At 51.2% G+C, this 17419-nt stretch overlaps 5 protein-coding genes across 5 annotated transcripts; 2 read left to right on the forward strand and 3 right to left on the reverse strand.

The window, feature by feature from the left end:
* Positions 1–805: 805 nt before the first annotated feature.
* Positions 806–8331, forward strand: ags2 (alpha-1,3-glucan synthase Ags2; the record flags this gene model as incomplete). Its single annotated transcript, XM_071031822.1, has 6 exons — positions 806–1159; positions 1220–1395; positions 1452–7391; positions 7449–7654; positions 7706–8216; positions 8283–8331. 6 exons carry the CDS (start codon positions 806–808, stop codon positions 8329–8331), a joined length of 7236 nt encoding a protein of 2411 aa, XP_070891313.1.
* Positions 8332–8719: 388 nt separating this feature from the next.
* luA (3-isopropylmalate dehydratase LEU1) lies at positions 8720–11657 on the reverse strand. Its single transcript, XM_071027639.1, has 4 exons — positions 11429–11657; positions 11344–11375; positions 11198–11272; positions 8720–11133 (listed from the first exon to the last, which is right to left on the reverse strand). The coding sequence occupies exons 1-4, from the start codon at positions 11526–11528 to the stop codon at positions 9019–9021; spliced, it is 2322 nt and encodes a 773-aa protein (XP_070891314.1). The 5' UTR covers positions 11529–11657; the 3' UTR covers positions 8720–9018.
* A 242-nt stretch (positions 11658–11899) lies between these two features.
* On the reverse strand, positions 11900–13655 carry BJX67DRAFT_339155 (aldo/keto reductase). Its single transcript, XM_071027640.1, has 2 exons — positions 12174–13655; positions 11900–12085 (listed from the first exon to the last, which is right to left on the reverse strand). Exon 1 carries the CDS (start codon positions 13435–13437, stop codon positions 12283–12285), a length of 1155 nt encoding a protein of 384 aa, XP_070891315.1. The 5' UTR covers positions 13438–13655; the 3' UTR covers positions 11900–12085; positions 12174–12282.
* Positions 13656–13984: 329 nt separating this feature from the next.
* Positions 13985–15704, reverse strand: BJX67DRAFT_339160 (UDP-N-acetylglucosamine--dolichyl-phosphate N-acetylglucosaminephosphotransferase). The gene is made up of 3 exons (XM_071027641.1): positions 15300–15704; positions 15059–15239; positions 13985–14991 (listed from the first exon to the last, which is right to left on the reverse strand). Exons 1-3 carry the CDS (start codon positions 15560–15562, stop codon positions 14017–14019), a joined length of 1419 nt encoding a protein of 472 aa, XP_070891316.1. The 5' UTR covers positions 15563–15704; the 3' UTR covers positions 13985–14016.
* A 339-nt stretch (positions 15705–16043) lies between these two features.
* BJX67DRAFT_369035 (putative nuclear pore protein (SEH1)) lies at positions 16044–17300 on the forward strand (the record flags this gene model as incomplete). The annotated part of the gene is made up of 3 exons (XM_071030705.1): positions 16044–16229; positions 16297–17134; positions 17194–17300. 3 exons carry the CDS (start codon positions 16044–16046, stop codon positions 17298–17300), a joined length of 1131 nt encoding a protein of 376 aa, XP_070891317.1.
* Between the last annotated feature and the right edge of the window lie 119 nt (positions 17301–17419).

Raw genomic sequence — 17419 nt, forward strand, 5'->3', positions numbered from 1 at the left:
CAGAACGATACGATGATGTCCCGCTTCAGTCTCGTCTGTCGCTCCAACTGACCTGCATGCATTCGGCCTTGCGCCGACATCACTTCGTGTCTCCTGCGACAGTTCGACCCCTTCCTACAGGCTTTTTTTCCCTTGATGCCAACGGCCCAATAAAATCAATTGATCTCTCAGGCTTCTCCTTCCTGCTGTCCGCACACGAGTCATCATGGACGGATTGGTGGCTGGTCCCCCAACGAAGGGACGACAGTTCCCACAAAGCCACTGGAGACAGAGCAGAGTCTCCATCCGGCCGTCTACCTGTCGTCTAAGTCGGCGATTTAGTCTCAATCCTGATTGAGCAGTACTGGTTGGTTAGACAGGATCTTCGTTTCTTTTTTCTCTATCGAGGTAGTATCAATCCCTCGCTGACCCTTCTTTCTATCAGTACACTACAGCTAATAATGCTTTCTCCGGTTCTCTAGATTGCATTTCTTTCTGCAGCTCCTCGGACATTTACTCGGGCATATGGCTTCCTTTGCTTCTCTCTTCTCTATCTGCTCTCTTTTATTTACTCATTGCCGCTGCTACAGTACCTCTCGGGGCTTGCAACTTAACCCTCCCTGCTTCAGTTGTCCTCCTTTCCAATCCCTTATTAGTGTGCCATATCAGGGCTCAGAGTATATTGAGCGGAAGCAGATCCATAGGACTCTCTCGAAAAATAGTTCTTGAGCTGCCCTCTTGCACGTTTTTGGCCTTGCGTACCCCCAAACACGCCCGAGGCACATGTCGTCCATCTGAGAAGCATTTCTATCAGTGACCATCCACCATGAAGTGGGGGATTTCAAGCTCACTGCTGGCCCTATATTTGGCGACTGCGGCAGGCTGGCCCTACGATGAGTCTCTGATTGACTTCAACCTTAACGCGAATAAGAACGCTGCCACTCCTGCAGACTATTCAGCACCCGAATGGCCAGGACATAAGTACATGCCTTCGCCTGAAAACTGGAGATTTCCATTTTACACTCTCTTTCTTGATCGATTTGTCAATGGGGACCCTACCAACGATAATATCAATGGAACCTTCTTCGAACATGACCTGAACTCGAATCAAATGCGGCATGGTGGCGATGCACAAGGCTTGGTGGACACACTTGACTACCTTCAAGGAATGGGAATTAAGGTTTCACGCTTTTTCTCTTATTGTTACTCTGAACCCATTTACTGACAATCATTCATTTAGGGAATCTATCTCGCAGGCACAGTTCTCATGAATCAGCCATGGGGCGCGGATGGTTACTCGATCCTGGACACGACCTTGTTGGATCAGCATTTTGGTAGTATTCAAACATGGAGGAACGCGATCTCAGAAATCCACAAGCGCAAGATGTACGTGATATTCGACAACACGATTGCAACGTAAGTCTCCCTATAATATCGATGTGCGGCCTTCCCACGCTGACAGTTAGCCCTAGGATGGGTGATTTGATTGGTTTCGAAGGTTACATGAATACCACAACTCCATTCTCAGCTAAAGAGCACGAAGCCCTTTGGAAAACGGACCGCCGTTACGTTGACTTCGATATTGGAAATACCTACAACAAAACTTGCGAATATCCTCGATTCTGGAACGAGACTGGCTGGCCTGTAGACAAAGACGTCCGCGATGAGCTACAAGGTTGTTACGATAGCGATTTCGACCAGTATGGTGACAGAGAAGCGTTCGGAGTCTACCCAGACTGGGAACGCCAACTGGCCAAATTTGCTTCGGTTCAGGATCGTCTTCGTGAATGGAACCCAAGCGTTCGGGAGAGATTGATAAGACATTCCTGCATGATAATCAAAGCTCTAGATATTGATGGCTTCCGCTATGACAAAGCCACACAGTCCACTGTTGATGCTCTTGGAGACATGTCGAGTGCTTATCGAGAGTGTGCTCGAAGTATCGGCAAGGATAACTTCTTCTTGCCGGGCGAGATTACTGGCGGGAACAATTTTGGCGCAATATACCTTGGACGTGGTAGACAGCCAAACCAGTATCCAGAATCCGCAATGGACTCAATGGCAATGACAAACGAATCCGACCACCAGTATTTCCTTCGCGAGGATGGTTTGCAGGCCATCGATAGCGCCGCCTTTCACTATTCCACATATCGGTCCCTCACTCGGTTCCTCGGCCTCGACGGCAATCTAGCTGCTGGTTATGACACTCCAGTTGACTGGACAGACGCTTGGAATGTAATGGTGATGACCAACGATATGATCAACGCAAACACCGGCAAATTTGACCCGCGACACATGTATGGTGCCACAAACCAAGATGTGTTCCGCTGGCCGGCGCTTGAGCTGGGTATTGAGAGACAGCTTTTGGGGTTGTTCATTACTACCCTACATCTTCCTGGTATCCCACTTCTATTATGGGGGGAAGAGCAAAGCTTCTATATACTAGATGCTACAGCAGATAACTATGTCTACGGACGCCAGGCAATGTCTCCCGCCACAGCATGGAAGACCCATGGTTGCTTTGCCTTGAATGCAGGCCAGTATTACAACTGGCCTATCAGTAAAGGGCGTGAAGGCTGCCACGACGAAACCGTAACCTATGACCACCGCGATCCTTCTCATCCCATTCGAAACATTATCAAACACATGTATCAGCTGCGTCAGAATTTCGAAGTGTTGAATGATGGATACTCTGTTCAAAAGCTGTCTAATCAGACACGAGAGGTCTATTATCCAGGCTCAAACGGCACGGCGACAGAGATTGGTGTGTGGTCTATCTTGCGAGATGCCGTATATAAGATCCAAGAGCTTGATGACAACCAACCAATCTGGTTGGTGTACCAGAATGACAACAAGACAGTTGAGTATAAATTCGACTGCGGCGACAACGACACAGCCTTGATATCTCCATTCGCCACTGAAACGTCTGTTGTTAATCTGTTCTACCCACATGATGAGTATGAATTGAAAGACGGCCCAAAAAAGCTTCATCTCAATGGTTCCAAGGAGTTTAATGGATGTCTCGATTCCATGACTTTGAAACCGTTTGAATTCAAAGCATTTGTTCCCAAAAGCCGGTTTGTCAAGCCTAGACCGATGATCACACAGATCACCCCGGGGCATGACCAACCGCTACTCTCTAAAGTCGGGTCCAGCGAAGCAGAAGATATTGATTTGAGCATCTATTTTTCCGCAGAAATGGACTGCGAATCAGTCACGAAATCTATTTCTTTGCAATCCACAACAGAGGCAGGCAAAACAGCTTCTATCAACAAAGACAAAGTCGACTGCAAGAATATAGACCCAAGCGAGACGCAGTGGACTGCTCAGATTCCTAGTACGTGGGTCTGGACTTCAAAGCTCACCGGGGTCTATAATGGAATCCATCGTCTGACTGTCGCCAACGCAACCAGTGAGAATGGTGGCCATTCAACAGAGGCTGTAGATCACTTTCTCATCCGCGTCGGCCAAACCGATAATCCAATGGTGTCTACTGCAGCAAACTATTCGACGGATCTCCTTCATCAGTATGACAATGGAACGCTTTACATTCGACATAAAGCTGCTGGCGCCGACAAGTACCGGTACTCTACCAACTGGGGTAGCTCCTTCTCTGAGTGGCGGGAGTACAAAGGGGGCGAGGAGACGATAGATGAGCTGCCTTGGTCCGGAACAGCCAAGCAAAGGTGGCAGGGAAAGCATGTGCGCGTCGAGTACTGGAGCAAATTAACCGGTAGCAGCGATTACGTGCAAGAAGGCGACTATGGTACTGATCGCCAACGACGATTCCCTCATCTCTTTTTCAACGGGCCATACAACCAGTATGGCTACGACGCCGGGCTGGACAATGAGGTTAAACAAGATAGCGACGGCTATTGGAAGTACAGACTCCAGTCAGAATATCCTGCCCAGGGTCAATTCAACGTTTGGGGTATGAACCCAGATGGAGAGCCCGACCAAAGCTTTGTGTTCGGTGACCTCGATTCGGATGGAGTTCTGGATCGCATGCCACCATCCTCACTGAGCTCGCTCTCTGTCAACATCACTGAAAGACCTCCGTCCCCGTACCTATCATGGGATCTTTGGATCGATGATGGTACGCAGAGAATCCATTTTCAGCCAACAGGGTCAAGAACCATCCAAATCATCGTGTACTTCTTACTTTGGCTCGTACCAATTGTGACAGCTGCTGGATGCGTCTACACTTTCATGAAGTCATTCTACCAAGTTAAGTTCAATCAGGTCGGGATCAGCGAGAAAAAATCACTCGGCTCTCTCATGTTTACCAGGAAGCAGTCTACAAATTCGCTTCTAGGACTTGTCAAGAAGTCGGGGTTTCTCCAAAGCACAACCGCATTCGGAACGAGATCCTCACGGCGGCGGTCAGTACTCATTGCCACGATGGAGTATGACATTGAGGATTGGGGAATCAGGATCAAGATTGGCGGTCTTGGAGTCATGGCTCAGTTGATGGGTAAGAACCTTGGACATCAAGATCTGATTTGGGTTGTGCCATGCGTTGGAGGTGTGGACTATCCAGAGGACCAGCCAGCGGAGCCAATGTTCGTGACGGTTCTTGGAAACACCTACGAAGTAAAGGTTCAGTACCACGTGCTGAATAATATTACTTACGTTCTTTTGGATGCTCCGGTTTTCCGGCAGCAGTCGAAAACTGAACCCTACCCTGCTCGCATGGATGACCTGGATAGCGCAATCTACTACTCCGCCTGGAACCAATGTATCGCAGAAACGATCAAACGCTTCCCTATCGACCTGTATCATATCAACGACTACCATGGCTCGATTGCTCCGCTGTACATTCTCCCTCAGACGGTTCCTGTGTGCCTATCGCTCCACAATGCAGAGTTCCAGGGCCTCTGGCCAATGCGCACCCAGAAGGAAAGAGACGAGGTTTGCGCTGTCTTTAACATCGAAGTTGATGTCGCAAGGCGCTATGTCCAATTTGGTGAAGTTTTCAACATGCTACATGCCGGCGCAAGCTATCTCCGTGTTCATCAGCAAGGGTTTGGCGCTGTCGGAGTGTCCAGGAAATACGGCAAGCGTTCTTACGCTCGCTATCCTATTTTCTGGGGACTCAAGAAAGTCGGAAATCTCCCTAACCCCGATCCTTCCGACACCGCTGAATGGCATAAAGAGCCGCCAAGGGATAGTGAAATCCAAGTCGACCCGAACTATGAAGCGAGCAGAGGAGAACTCAAACGCCAGGCGCAGGAGTGGGCTGGGCTTGAACAGAACCCCAACGCCGACCTCTTGGTATTCGTTGGACGATGGTCAATGCAGAAGGGAATTGATCTGATCGCAGATGTGATGCCCTCTGTCCTAGAGGACCGCCCAAACGTCCAATTAATATGTGTCGGTCCGGTTATTGACTTGTATGGGAAATTCGCTGCCCTCAAGCTTGATCGGATGATGAAACTCTATCCTGGACGTGTGTATTCAAGACCAGAGTTCACCGCGCTCCCTCCATTCATATTCTCTGGCGCTGAGTTTGCTTTGATCCCATCCCGTGACGAACCATTCGGACTGGTAGCTGTCGAGTTTGGTCGCAAGGGAGCACTAGGTATTGGAGCGCGTGTTGGTGGTCTCGGACAGATGCCAGGGTGGTGGTATAACGTTGAGTCCACAACGACTGCCCATCTACTTCACCAATTTAAACTGGCTATTGGAAGCGCGTTGCGCTCTAAGCGGCATGTTCGCGCCAAGATGCGTGCAAGGTCTGCTAAGCAGCGCTTCCCTGTTGCACAGTGGGTTGAGGATCTTGAGATTCTGCAGTCCACGGCCATGCGAATCCACAGTAAGGGTCTCGTCAAGTCTAACGGCCATTCTTACTCGCCCTCTGGATACAGCACCCCGAACGGAATGATGACACCAACCATTGCATCGACCGGAACTGCGACCCCGACTGGAGTGCAAACCCCTCCTTTGGCTCATTCGCGATCAGGAAGCTATTCGAATATTAACCGTCTAAGCGCTTACGGTCCCCAGCAAAGGAACACAATTGTTTACAGCAGAGATCCCAGCCCAGGTGGTGATGAGCAGCCTAGATCCGGCATTGGTCGACATCTGTCGCTTGGTGTGCGGGCCGGACCTGGGCATCTGATGCGTCGTGGTCGGCGCCGCTTGAGAAGGAACAGCCAGACTGGGGCAGAAGAGAATGCGAGTGCCTCTATGACAGAAGAGAGCAGTGACGACGATTTTACCCCAAGTTTTTATGGAGAAGAAGAATACACCCTCACGCCCGAGCAGGCAGAGGAAGGACGTTGCGAGGATACCGCGGCGCAACAGGACAATGCCCATGCCTTGGTTCGAAACTCCTTTACCCGCAGGCACTCCAGTCAAAGCTCAATTTTATCCCGTACTATTCTATCTCCGGCGAGCTCAACAACGTTTGATGGCGACGAGACCCTTGTACCGCCTGCGCCACCCTTCGCGGAGCCTGGTAACCGTCTCAGCAGCGCGTCTGTTCTTTCCGTTGACTCCATCATTGGTGAAAAGAAAGACTATAAACTACAAAAAGTCGACCCTTCTTTTACCGACAGTACTGGCGAGTTCTACAGGGCCTTTGAAGCCAAACTGGAAAAATTGAACGGGTCCAATTCCGAGTCACAACTCTGTATCGAGGAGTATCTCGAGAAGAGCGAAAAGAAATGGTTCGACAGGTTCCGCGACGCAAAATTAGGGCGCAATCAGTCTCCTTCTTCGTCAGTGTTCCGCACCAAATTCGAGGGCTCCTCACCCTTAGCAATCTCAAACGATGAGGTCGGTTCGCGTGAGAGTGGGAGCGACACCAACAGGATGCCGAACGAATTTTTCCTTGGAAACGACTACGTTCCACCCTCTGGTCTCAGAAAATGGATGCAGGTTCGGGTCTTCGACTGGCCGGTTTACTCTTTTATACTTGGTATCGGACAGATTATCGCCGCCAATTCGTATCAAATTACTCTGCTTACTGGCGAGGTTGGGCAAAGGCCTGAGAAGCTCTATGGAATCGCAACAGTCTACCTGGTCAGCTCTATAATCTGGTGGTTCCTCTTCCGCTTCTGCAAGTCAGTTGTGGTGCTGTCTCTACCGTGGTTCTTCTACGGCCTCTCCTTTGTCCTCATTGGGGTGGCACACTATGAGAGTGATGGGTTTGCCCGTGCATGGATTCAGAATGTTGGTGCCGGGGTGTATGCTGCAGCTTCAGCCAGTGGCTCCTTGTTCTTTGCGCTCAACTTTGGAGATGAAAACGGCGCCCCGGTCAAGCAATGGATATGGCGTGCATGCATTATTCAAGGAACTCAGCAAGCCTATATCATCGGCCTATGGTACTGGGGCACGTCTATTTCGCAAGCAGTCACCAGGGGCATTCCCAATGTTCAGTCTCATGTCACAGAGACTTGGAGAATGACGTAGGTCTCCCTCTAATGTCCCGAAGCCTTAAGGAGGGCAATGCTAACTCTAGCCAGTGCCATCTGCATGCCGATTGCTGTTTTCCTCTGGGTGCTGGGCGTCCTTGTGTTTTTCGGCCTACCGAAATACTATCGCCAGGCACCCGGGAAAGTTCCGTCTTTCTATCAATCGGTATCCCGACGCAAGATCATCCTTTGGAACTTCGTGGTAGTTATTTTGCAGAACTTCTTCCTCAGTGCACCATACGGGCGAAACTGGAGTTGTAAGCAATTCCGCGCCAACAAGTCCCTCAACCACAACTAATATAATCTAGTTCTCTGGAGCTCGGTCCATGTCAAAGCCTGGCAAGTCGGACTCCTAGTTATCCTTTTCTTCGGTCTCGTCTGGATAGGCGTTCTATGCGTCTTTGGCCATCTCTCCAAATCACACAGCTGGATCCTCCCGGTCTTCGCCTGCGGTCTCGGTGCGCCCCGCTGGGCTCAAATCTGGTGGGGTGTCTCCGGCATGGGGCTGTTTTTGCCCTGGGCTGGTAGCTACACGAGTGGCGCACTTGTGTCGCGCAGTCTGTGGTTATGGCTGGGTATCCTGGATTCGCTACAGGGTCTCGGGTTTGGCATGATACTACTCCAAACCCTAACACGAATGCATATATGTTTCACTCTCCTCGCGTCCCAAGTTCTGGGATCCATTGCGACTATCTGCGCGAGAGCTTTCGCACCGAACAATATCGGTCCCGGACCGATTTCGCCGGATGTGACTGTTGGTGCCAGTTCCGTGGCTAACGCCTGGTTCTGGGTTGCTCTGTTCTTCCAGTTGCTGATTTGGTATGTCTGATCCAATGCCCCGGTCTTCTGTTTATACTGAACGTCAACTAACAGCTCTTCAAATAGTGCCGGTTTCCTATTGTTCTTCCGGAAAGAGCAGCTTACAAAACCATAAAGCGCTGGTCAGCTGTGCCACTACTATCAGACATCTCCAAAATAAACGAAGGGAATCCATGTCCCTTGTATAGTAAACAAACCGGTCCCATTGGTACCGGCACTGTTCGCCATGACAAGCTCCAACCGCGGGTCTACCCAACGACCCATCGATCTCCCCATCTATTTACATATTCTCGCCATTTCTTGACGATATTTTACCTCAAATGAGGAAAACGACTCCGCGTCTACCTAATGAACTGGATGTTGATGTTAATATGGTTCACCTAATGGGCTTGTTCACTGAGTTATGATGTGGGCAAGACATGTAACTAATCATTTCATTTTGGCTTGTCAGTGCCGGGTTGTTGGTCCTCTTTCTATTGCCATTTTTGAATTGTTGTCAGAAAATCGTTCTTGTGTTTGTGATGTTACTGATTTGATTTGATGTCTGCTGAAGATAAAATTTCTTGTTATGTTTCATAATAATGGTATGGAGATACGAAGTTCTGACAAAAATGTAGTAGTGAAGTCCGAAACTCGTCCCAATGCCTAATGCCACGGATCCAAACGGAAAAGATTAACAAGTTTCTTATGCGCAAATAACACAATCTCGTATCAAAGCTAAAACGACTCATTATTGGGGGCAAAAAATGGAAGGGAGAAGGGAGGAATTTCGGAAGAGATCCATGTCTTGACTTGAACGCGATTACCACTCCAGAGGCTCGCCCTTGACATCACCCCGATTCGTCTTCGGGACAGGCGCAGCTTCGACCATGGTGGGACCGGCACGCTTCCCACGCTTCAGGTAAGCCTTTCCATCGAGCCAGGGAGTCTCGAGCGTGCGTTTCGATTCAAAGGTGCGGATCTTATCCTCCATCTGTAGGGTGAGACCGATATCATCGAGACCGTTGACGAGGCAGTGTTTGCGGAATCCGTCGACGTCAAAGGTAGCAAGCTTGTTGCCCTCCGCGTTCTTAATCTCTTGGTTCACGAGGTCGACCTCGATCTCGCGGCCCGCGCGGGCCTCGTCGGCGATCTTGGAAAGGGTGGCGGAGTCGGGGATGATGATGGGGAGCATGCCATTTTTGAAGGTGTTGTTGAAGAAGATATCTGCATAGGAGGGGGCGATGACACACTTGATTCCGAAATCGAGAAGGGCCCAGGGGGCGTGTTCGCGGGAGGAGCCGCAGCCGAAGTTGGGGCCAGTGACGACGAGGATTTTTGATTGGCGGTAGACGCCCTGGTTGAGGATGAAGGAGGGGTCTTCTTCGTTGTTCTTGTAACGGAGTTCGTAGAACAGGGCGGTGCCGAGGCCTGTACGTTTTATGGTCTTGAGGAATTGTTTTGGGATGATGGCGTCTGTGTCGACGTTGCTGCGGTCCATGGGGGCAGCGATTCCCCTGAGAGTAGTAAACTTAGGGAGTCCCGCGCTTGACCCGGCAGTGCCGGCGTGGGTGTTGGTGTGAGGTTCATTGTCGGCCGGTTGGTCGAGAATGCGGTCGAATTCTTCTTCTGTGTCGACTTCTTCGGCTTCGGGCTGAACGTCAACCCTCGGTTGCACCTTGCCCAGGCGGGGGCTTGCGACGAGGTGCTCACGGACATCAGCGAGCTTGCCGACTATGGCAGCTGTGGCGGCCATGGCGGGGGACATGAGATGAGTGCGGCCACCGGCGCCCTGGCGGCCTTCGAAGTTGCGGTTGGAAGTAGAGGCGCAGCGTTCCTGGGGGGAGAGGATATCGGGATTCATGCCCAGACACATGGAGCAACCGGCTTCGCGCCATTCAAATCCAGCGTCAACGAAAATCTTGTCGAGACCTTCGGCTTCAGCTTGCTGCTTCACCAGACCGGAGCCAGGAACAACCATCGCGCGCTTGATGTTTGAGGCGACCTGCTTGCCTCGCACGACCTTAGAGGCGGCACGCAAGTCCTCAATACGGGAGTTCGTGCAGGAGCCGATGAAGACCTTATCGACAACAACGTCCTTCATAGGTGTCCCGGCGGCCAGACCCATGTACTCAAGAGCGCGCTTGCAAGCAACCTTGCGGGTCTCATCCTCGAAGTCATCCGGTCCGGGGACAACACCCGTGATAGGAACAACATCCTGAGGAGACGTACCCCATGAGACCGTGGGGATGATGTCCTTGGCGTCGATCAGAACAGTCTTATCATATACAGCGTCCTCATCCGAACCCAAGCTTGACCAGTAGCTGACGGCCTTCTTCCACTCTGCGCTGTCGTACTTAGGGGCCAGAGGGCGGCCTTTCAGGTACTCAAAGGTGGTCTCGTCAGGTGCGACCATACCAGCACGCGCACCAGCCTCGATGGACATGTTGCACACGGACATCCGAGCCTCCATGCTCAGCCCGCGAATGACTGAGCCGCAGAACTCGATGACGCATCCTGTACCACCGGCCGTTCCAATAACGCCGATAACGTGCAGAACAACGTCCTTTGATGTGACTCCAGCAGGGAGCTCGCCGTCAACTTGAATGCGCATGTTCTTGCTGCGTCGGGTGATGAGAGTCTGAGTAGCGAGGACGTGCTCGACTTCACTGGTACCGATACCGAAGGCGAGGGCGCCAAAAGCGCCGTGGGTAGAGGTGTGGCTGTCCCCACAAACGACAGTTGTGCCAGGGAGAGTAAAGCCCTGTTCGGGACCGATAACGTGAACGATACCCTGTCGCTTATCCCCCATCCCAAAATATGTCAGACCGAAGTCCTTAACGTTCTCTTCGAGGGTCGAGCATTGCAAACGGGAGTCGGTCTCTTCAATGAATTCTTCGACGTTCTTGAAGTTTTTCCGCGATGTGGTGGGGATGTTCTATGAAGATGCTCGTCAGCTTTTGGTTTTGTCAGTCGAAAATAGCACAGCACAGAAAACATACGTGGTCGACGGTAACAAGGGTGCAGTCCGGCCGGCGGACTTTACGGCTTGCATTCTTGAGCCCCTCAAAGGCTTGCTGTTTGGACAGTCAGCGGCGAGAAAACGTAACCCGGTGGGAGGCGCAGTGAATGAGCAGCTGAGACGTACTGGAGAGGTCACTTCGTGGACCAGATGCCTATCTGAAGGGAGTGAGTATGCAGCCCCCAATACAATGAGAGTTCAATCATCATACCGATATAGATGAGGAGGGTGCCATCCTCTTGTTCATTCACAATGTGAGCATCCAAGACCTTATCATACAAGGTCTTGGGCTTCCTGTCAGCACCAGGCATGAGGGGCAATGTAGAGCAACGGTCAATGGGCAAGAAAGAGAGTATTCAGATCTTTCAAGGAACAATATTACCACAGAAAGATTTGAGTATGATTGTAAGATGTGTGGTAGCAGATTTTGGAGCTCCAAAAGGGCTCTTAAAGAAAGTTCCTCATCGCGATGTCGCTGACCACAGCATCGAGGGGCTCTCGCGACAGCCCCGATCTCGGCCTGGTAAGAATCAATGTGTCAGCGCTCATTGGTAGATCACTGACCCACTCACTCCGATATCCGGCTTCGCTCTCGGCCCACGCCGCTTTGTGACGGAGTTTCCCCAGTCGGATGAGTTCATCGGAGTAATCGGAGGCCTTTGTTTGGTCCGATAGGCCTCATGTAACATTCCTTCGATTGCAACTTCGCAAGGATGATCATTATTCTTCTTGCGAGAAATGGCCGACTGCAAGCTGCAAAAAGCACACTTCGGAATTGGAGAAGCGCAGAGCTTTCGAACCCTCAGCCCGATGGGCAAGTATATGCGGGGTAAATCGGCCACGGAGGAGCTGGACTCGGGGGGTTCTGGGAAGTATCACAGGTGCTATTGCTGCAACTTCGATTTGTGCGGACGTATTGACCTCAAGAGGGAAACTAACATTTTCAAGGTGTTCAGATAAGTAAATCATTCTACTACTACACATACGCTCAAGAATTGAAAGACGCCCCAGACATATTCCAACGACGAAACACAGCCAAAAGCACATCCACAATCATACCTCATCTTATTGAGGAAGGATTCCCTTGAGCGCCGGTGCGACGGCAAACTTTGCACCAAAGGTCATCCAGGGGCTAACAGTGCCGCTGATCCTGGGGTCGTTGCCAATCATGTTAAGTGGGAAGCCGGCGTCGAAGGGTCGCACACTCTCGAGCAGCTCAATTTGCTCCTGCGTTAATTTGATTTTCAGCGCTTGCAGGTTGTCGTGGAGATGCTCAACTTTGCGCCCTCCCACTATCGGGAACACGTTGGGGACTTTCTGAAGAACATAGGCCAGGGCGATCGCCGTCACCGATTCAATCCCGTGCTCCGAAGCGACCTTAGCGAGGGCTTCGCTCATCTTGACCTCTTCAGGTGTTTGGTGTTCGGGCCCAAGCATGGACCGCAGTCCTTCCCCGGCCTTCCGGCGCTCCTCAATAGCCTTTGGGGTCTGGAACTTGCCGCTGCCAAGGACGTCCCAGGGTGCCAGGGCCATGCCGAAATTGAGGGCCATTGGGATGATGTCGCGCTCGAAATCCCGCAACATCACGTTCCAACGGCCTTGGTAAATGCTGAACGGTGTTTTGCCGTGCGCACGAGCATAGGTGTTGGCTGCGCTAACCACCCACGCGGGAGTGTCCGAGATACCCAGGTAGAGCACCTTGCCCTGCTCAACCATGATATGGAGGCTGTCCATAACCTCCTCAATAGAGGTGGTGTAGTCCCACCAGTGGACGTAGAGGATGTCGATCCAGTCAGTTTGGAGCTTGCGTAGGGAATCACGCACGCTCATGTGAAGAGAACGCTTGTGGTTTCCGCAGCAATTAGGGACGTTCCCCTTTCCATCGGCGTAGGATCTGTAGTCCGTTGTAAACTTGGTGGCTATAACCATCCTATCTCGGTTCTTCCGGGAGGCCATCCATTCACCCAGCCAGGTCTCCGACTGTTCAGATTGGTAGTTGTTGGCTGTATCAATGAAATTTCCGCCCGCTTCGACAAAAGCGTCCAGAAGCTTGAAGGATGATTCCTTGTCCATTGATCCCATCATGTCCTTCCATGCATCGCCAATAGACATCGCACCCAGCTGAAGAGGAGATACTCTAATTGCAGCAGTGGAGGAGAGAACACGGTAACGACCAAGCTCCGTGGCGGGCTCGGGGGCTGGTTTCATGAAGTCAGACATGGTCACGTAACGAAGGGTGTCTGAATATGGTCAAAGCCAAAAGAAGTATAAGATTACTTTATTCGATGAGGGAATGAGGATTATTCTGTTGTTCCTACGTACTGGAGACGTCGAGATATTTATACAGTGCTGCCATGTCGTGATGCTGAAATCAACCTCACATGTTGGTTATCTCCGGTCATCCTGAGGAGAGCCATTGTTGACAAATATGTTGTACCATGGGCATAATTCCATCTGCGCGTCATCATTCAACCATGTAGGCGCAGAATGAAGGAGATCAAGCCACTGAGACGCGAGAGCCCTGGGGTTCCGGATTGCTGACCTTTGCAGGGTCAGCCAAACAGAGAACGGAGTTAGCGGATCCATCGCCAGCCGTCGGCATCTCCAACAAGGGACCTCGGGACAGGATTCCAATCCGGATATCGAATCAATCCAGAATCTTCTTGCCGAACTTCGCAAGTACGGTCGTCACGGTACCTGCATCCACTCGTGTACTGGCCACCCACTCCCAATTGACCCAGGAACGCATGTTCTCTCCATAAGAAGCTCACCACAAACCGGGAAATATGCATTAACAATCTATAGTATAATTCCGAGCGCTCTGTTATCTGAAGGAAACACCAACAATGCCAAACAATGCCGCACAAAGAGACCAAACAGCCCACACGCAGTCTGGACAGCCACCATGCTTAATGCCAGTCGATCCTCCCGCATTGGGCCCATCCAGATTAGCCACAGGTTGAGGATGGTTAAATTGCTCGACTCGATAATCTCCCCCTGGCCGTTCTTCCGCACACGCGCGAGCCGAAGTCGGTGCAACAAGTCCAGAGCAGTCGCGACCAGCGGCGCGGGAGGGGTAACCCATTCAGTCATCGACGCATCCAGAAGTCCAGTCTCGGCACTAAATCTAGGGAACCTGTGCCGAGGGCAAGGTATCAGCTTGAAGAGCTGAGGGGTCGAGTATACAAAGTTGAAGATTTGCGGAATGAACAAGAGCAGCAAGGTTTTGCTAAAATGCCCCAGGATCCCCACGACAACAAAGACCATCCCGGCGAAATAGCAGTATGTATCCCCAACGAATACTTTGGAAGGATACCAATTATGAAGCAATAAAGCTGACGACACACCGACAAAGGGGAGTAAGAAGTAAAGGGAGAAGAGGTGGGAGTCGGTGGCAGGATGCCGGAAGGGCGTTACCAGGTAGAGGGCATCGTTAACCATCAACAAGACGGAAATCACGAGTGACTGAGCCACCTCTACTCCGTTTATTCCCGCAAGCATGTTGATGGAGTTGGGACAGAAGATAGCAACTGCGGCCATGTAGGCGTAGTACAAGAAACCAAGGTCGATGAAGGCGCCAAGGTACGGTTTTAGAGGCATCGGAACAACGACATGCGTAACCCCGAAGTCGACGAAGTAGACCATAAGCATGGGAATGGCTCCGAATGCAGGTATTAGTACTTTGTGTCTCCATCGAATGTCGAGAAGATCATCGCCAATTCCAAGAATAACAATGCACTGAAGCGACAAGAGGCCGGAGAGGTAAGAAGCGAGCTGGAGTTCTCCTGTCAGCTAGTCACACCAAGGTTGCGATTCGAAGGAAGGTATAAAAAGCACGAACCCTCTCATGAGGAAATCTATGGAGTGTCCGGCCCGTTTCTACATGGTGAACTTCAATCACAACATCGCGATTACCACCACCAGAGGTGGCCGCCACGATGTCCTTGTAGAAGGCAAACGGAATGAAGAAGATGAGCACGAGGAGGTATACAACCGCACAGACAGCCCCCATGGTCTCCGGTCTACAGCCGAGGAATCAGTATCGACATTCACGTACACCCGGTGGACAAAATAGAGCCTACATGACTGGCCGGTTTGGTTTGGCCATATCCTTCCCGCTGAGACCTGCTCTTATAAAAACGGGCCCCAACCACCTTATCATACTGTAGGCCACAGAAAATGCGACCCCACTGAATGCAAGGGAGGCTACCACAGGGGCACCTTCGCCCTCAAATGTATTAGCCAGCACGCCAAAGCAGGCGCCCGCGAGAATTAAGAGAGACCATGTCTCGCGACGGGAAAGGGAATTTAAATTTGCGGTAGCCATATTGCACAGAAGGGTCATTCAGGGATCCCTTCTCATTCCCCTCGCGCAATTCAGGACGGCGTTGGCGGAAGCTGGTGTCGCCGAAAGTTGGCTTCAAGCCAGATCATCAACAAACGGCAAGGAGTATACGAGGGTGTTATTCTGAGATGGTCATTCTGTCGACCACCCGAAGGCGGTGAGAATTGCCACTGTCTCGCTCACATAATCCACGCGGCATCCAATCCAGATCCAGTCTGTGACCATAATCGTGGTACAACGACCGACGCCCGGCGCTACTGCAGTACTTCTCCTCGGGACTAGCAGGTGCTACTAAGAGTAGATAACTATGTAAGTATACAATGGTGCCTTCTCTATGCAAGAAGGCGCGACGACAGAGCTGACCCCACCGAAAAAGAACACAAACCTCCGCCAATTGCGCCCCAGAGTCGACCATTTCGCGTCCGGGGTAGATGTTTTGCAGGATCCAGATCTTCCGACTGGAATCCTGATTCGGTCGGAGATGTCGTCTGCGTTCACTGACTTTGATGCTGGTCATCGTGATTTGGTGACTGTGACCAAATTCAACTTCTATGGCAATCGCATAGTTACCGCCTCATCAGACCATCGTCTTAAAGTATGGGACCAGAAAGACGGTGAGTGGCAGTTAACTGACACCTGGCGTGCCCATGATGCGGAAATACGTGATGTAAGCAAGTCCACGCTGGCTTGCGCCCTCCCTTGTCATGATGGGTTTCTAATCCCCCTCACTGTAGGCGACTTGGAACGGACCCTTCACTGGCCAGCATATTGGCAGTGTAGGTGAGGATATGAAATGCAAGATCTGGCAAGAAGATGTTACTCAGCCGCCGAACTCCGGCCGACGCTTCAGAGCGATTTTCCGCATGACAGCACCGCAGCGACAGCCATTCGTCTCCATCGATTTCCGGAACATTGACCTTGAATCTTGGCTTGCTGTGATAACGCGCGACGGCTTTCTGAGGGTCCTGGAGCCCGTTAGCCCAGATTCACTCGCGGACTGGCAGACCGTTGATGAATTCCGGGTCTGCACTGCGCCCCAGCGAGGAGAGGAGACCAGCTTCAAAGTCCAGTTTCATCACGATCCCGCAGACATTACTCGCTCCATTTTGCCCTCATGGGACCGCAAGAGCCTATCCCTTGTCGTTGCGGCCATGGACAGCGTCAAAGTCTACCGGACTGACGCTAATCGTCGCTTCTACCATGCAATAGAATTGACGGGTCACGAAGGCTTAGTAAGGGATATATCCTGGGCCAATGGGTCAGTCCGAGGTTATGATCTTATTGCCAGTGGTTGTAAGGATGGTTTTGTGAGAGTATTTGAGGTGTACACCTCTCTTTCCTCGAATGGTTCTCGAGATTCTGACCGCAATCACACTCAATATTCAACACAAGCCCAGTCATCGCGCACAACATTGCAGTCGGGAATAGGATCAGCTCTTGCAAGTCGAACGCCCATGTCCACGACAAGTCGCTCCATAACAGGCGACTCACAGTTCAAACATTCTTTTAAGGAGGTTGCATGCCTCGACAGCAAACATCTCGACGTATGGCAAGTAGGATTTTCCTACGCCGGTGAGATAGCTTCTCCCTTACCAATGTCAAATAATACTGGAAATCTAATCAATATGTAGGTGATTGCCTCATTTCCTCCGGCGATGATGGCGTTGTTAGATTCTGGAAAAGGGCGCTATCCGGGGAATGGCTCGAGTATGCAGAGACGGATATGGCCTATCAATGAATCCTCAGCTACACCGAGATCCAGTCAATACCACGGGTTGGACCCCAGGAAAGCTGGACTTGGGGATCTGAACGGCGTTCCTTAAGATTGTGTGGGAACCAGCGTGGAGCTTACCCACA

The sequence above is a fragment of the Aspergillus lucknowensis genome, assembly GCF_044049455.1.
Source record: "Aspergillus lucknowensis strain CBS 449.75 chromosome Unknown BJX67scaffold_1, whole genome shotgun sequence".
Taxonomy (NCBI): domain Eukaryota; kingdom Fungi; phylum Ascomycota; class Eurotiomycetes; order Eurotiales; family Aspergillaceae; genus Aspergillus; species Aspergillus lucknowensis.

Bases quoted from the DNA above. Each gene is read 5' to 3' on its own strand.
- luA (XM_071027639.1), bottom strand. From the start codon at position 11,528: ATGCCTGGTGCTGACAGGAAGCCCAAGACCTTGTATGATAAGGTCTTG. The intron at 11,273-11,343 runs GTACGTCTCAGC...CTGTCCAAACAG, and splicing joins TCCACGAAGTGACCTCTCCA to CAAGCCTTTGAGGGGCTCAA. The intron at 11,134-11,197 runs GTATGTTTTCTG...GCATCTTCATAG, and splicing joins CCCTTGTTACCGTCGACCAC to AACATCCCCACCACATCGCG.
- BJX67DRAFT_339155 (XM_071027640.1), bottom strand. From the start codon at position 13,437: ATGTCTGACTTCATGAAACCAGCCCCCGAGCCCGCCACGGAGCTTGGT.
- BJX67DRAFT_339160 (XM_071027641.1), bottom strand. From the start codon at position 15,562: ATGACCCTTCTGTGCAATATGGCTACCGCAAATTTAAATTCCCTTTCC. The intron at 15,240-15,299 runs GTAGGCTCTATT...CCTCGGCTGTAG, and splicing joins AAACCAAACCGGCCAGTCAT to ACCGGAGACCATGGGGGCTG. The intron at 14,992-15,058 runs GTTCGTGCTTTT...GGAGAACTCCAG, and splicing joins ATAGATTTCCTCATGAGAGG to CTCGCTTCTTACCTCTCCGG.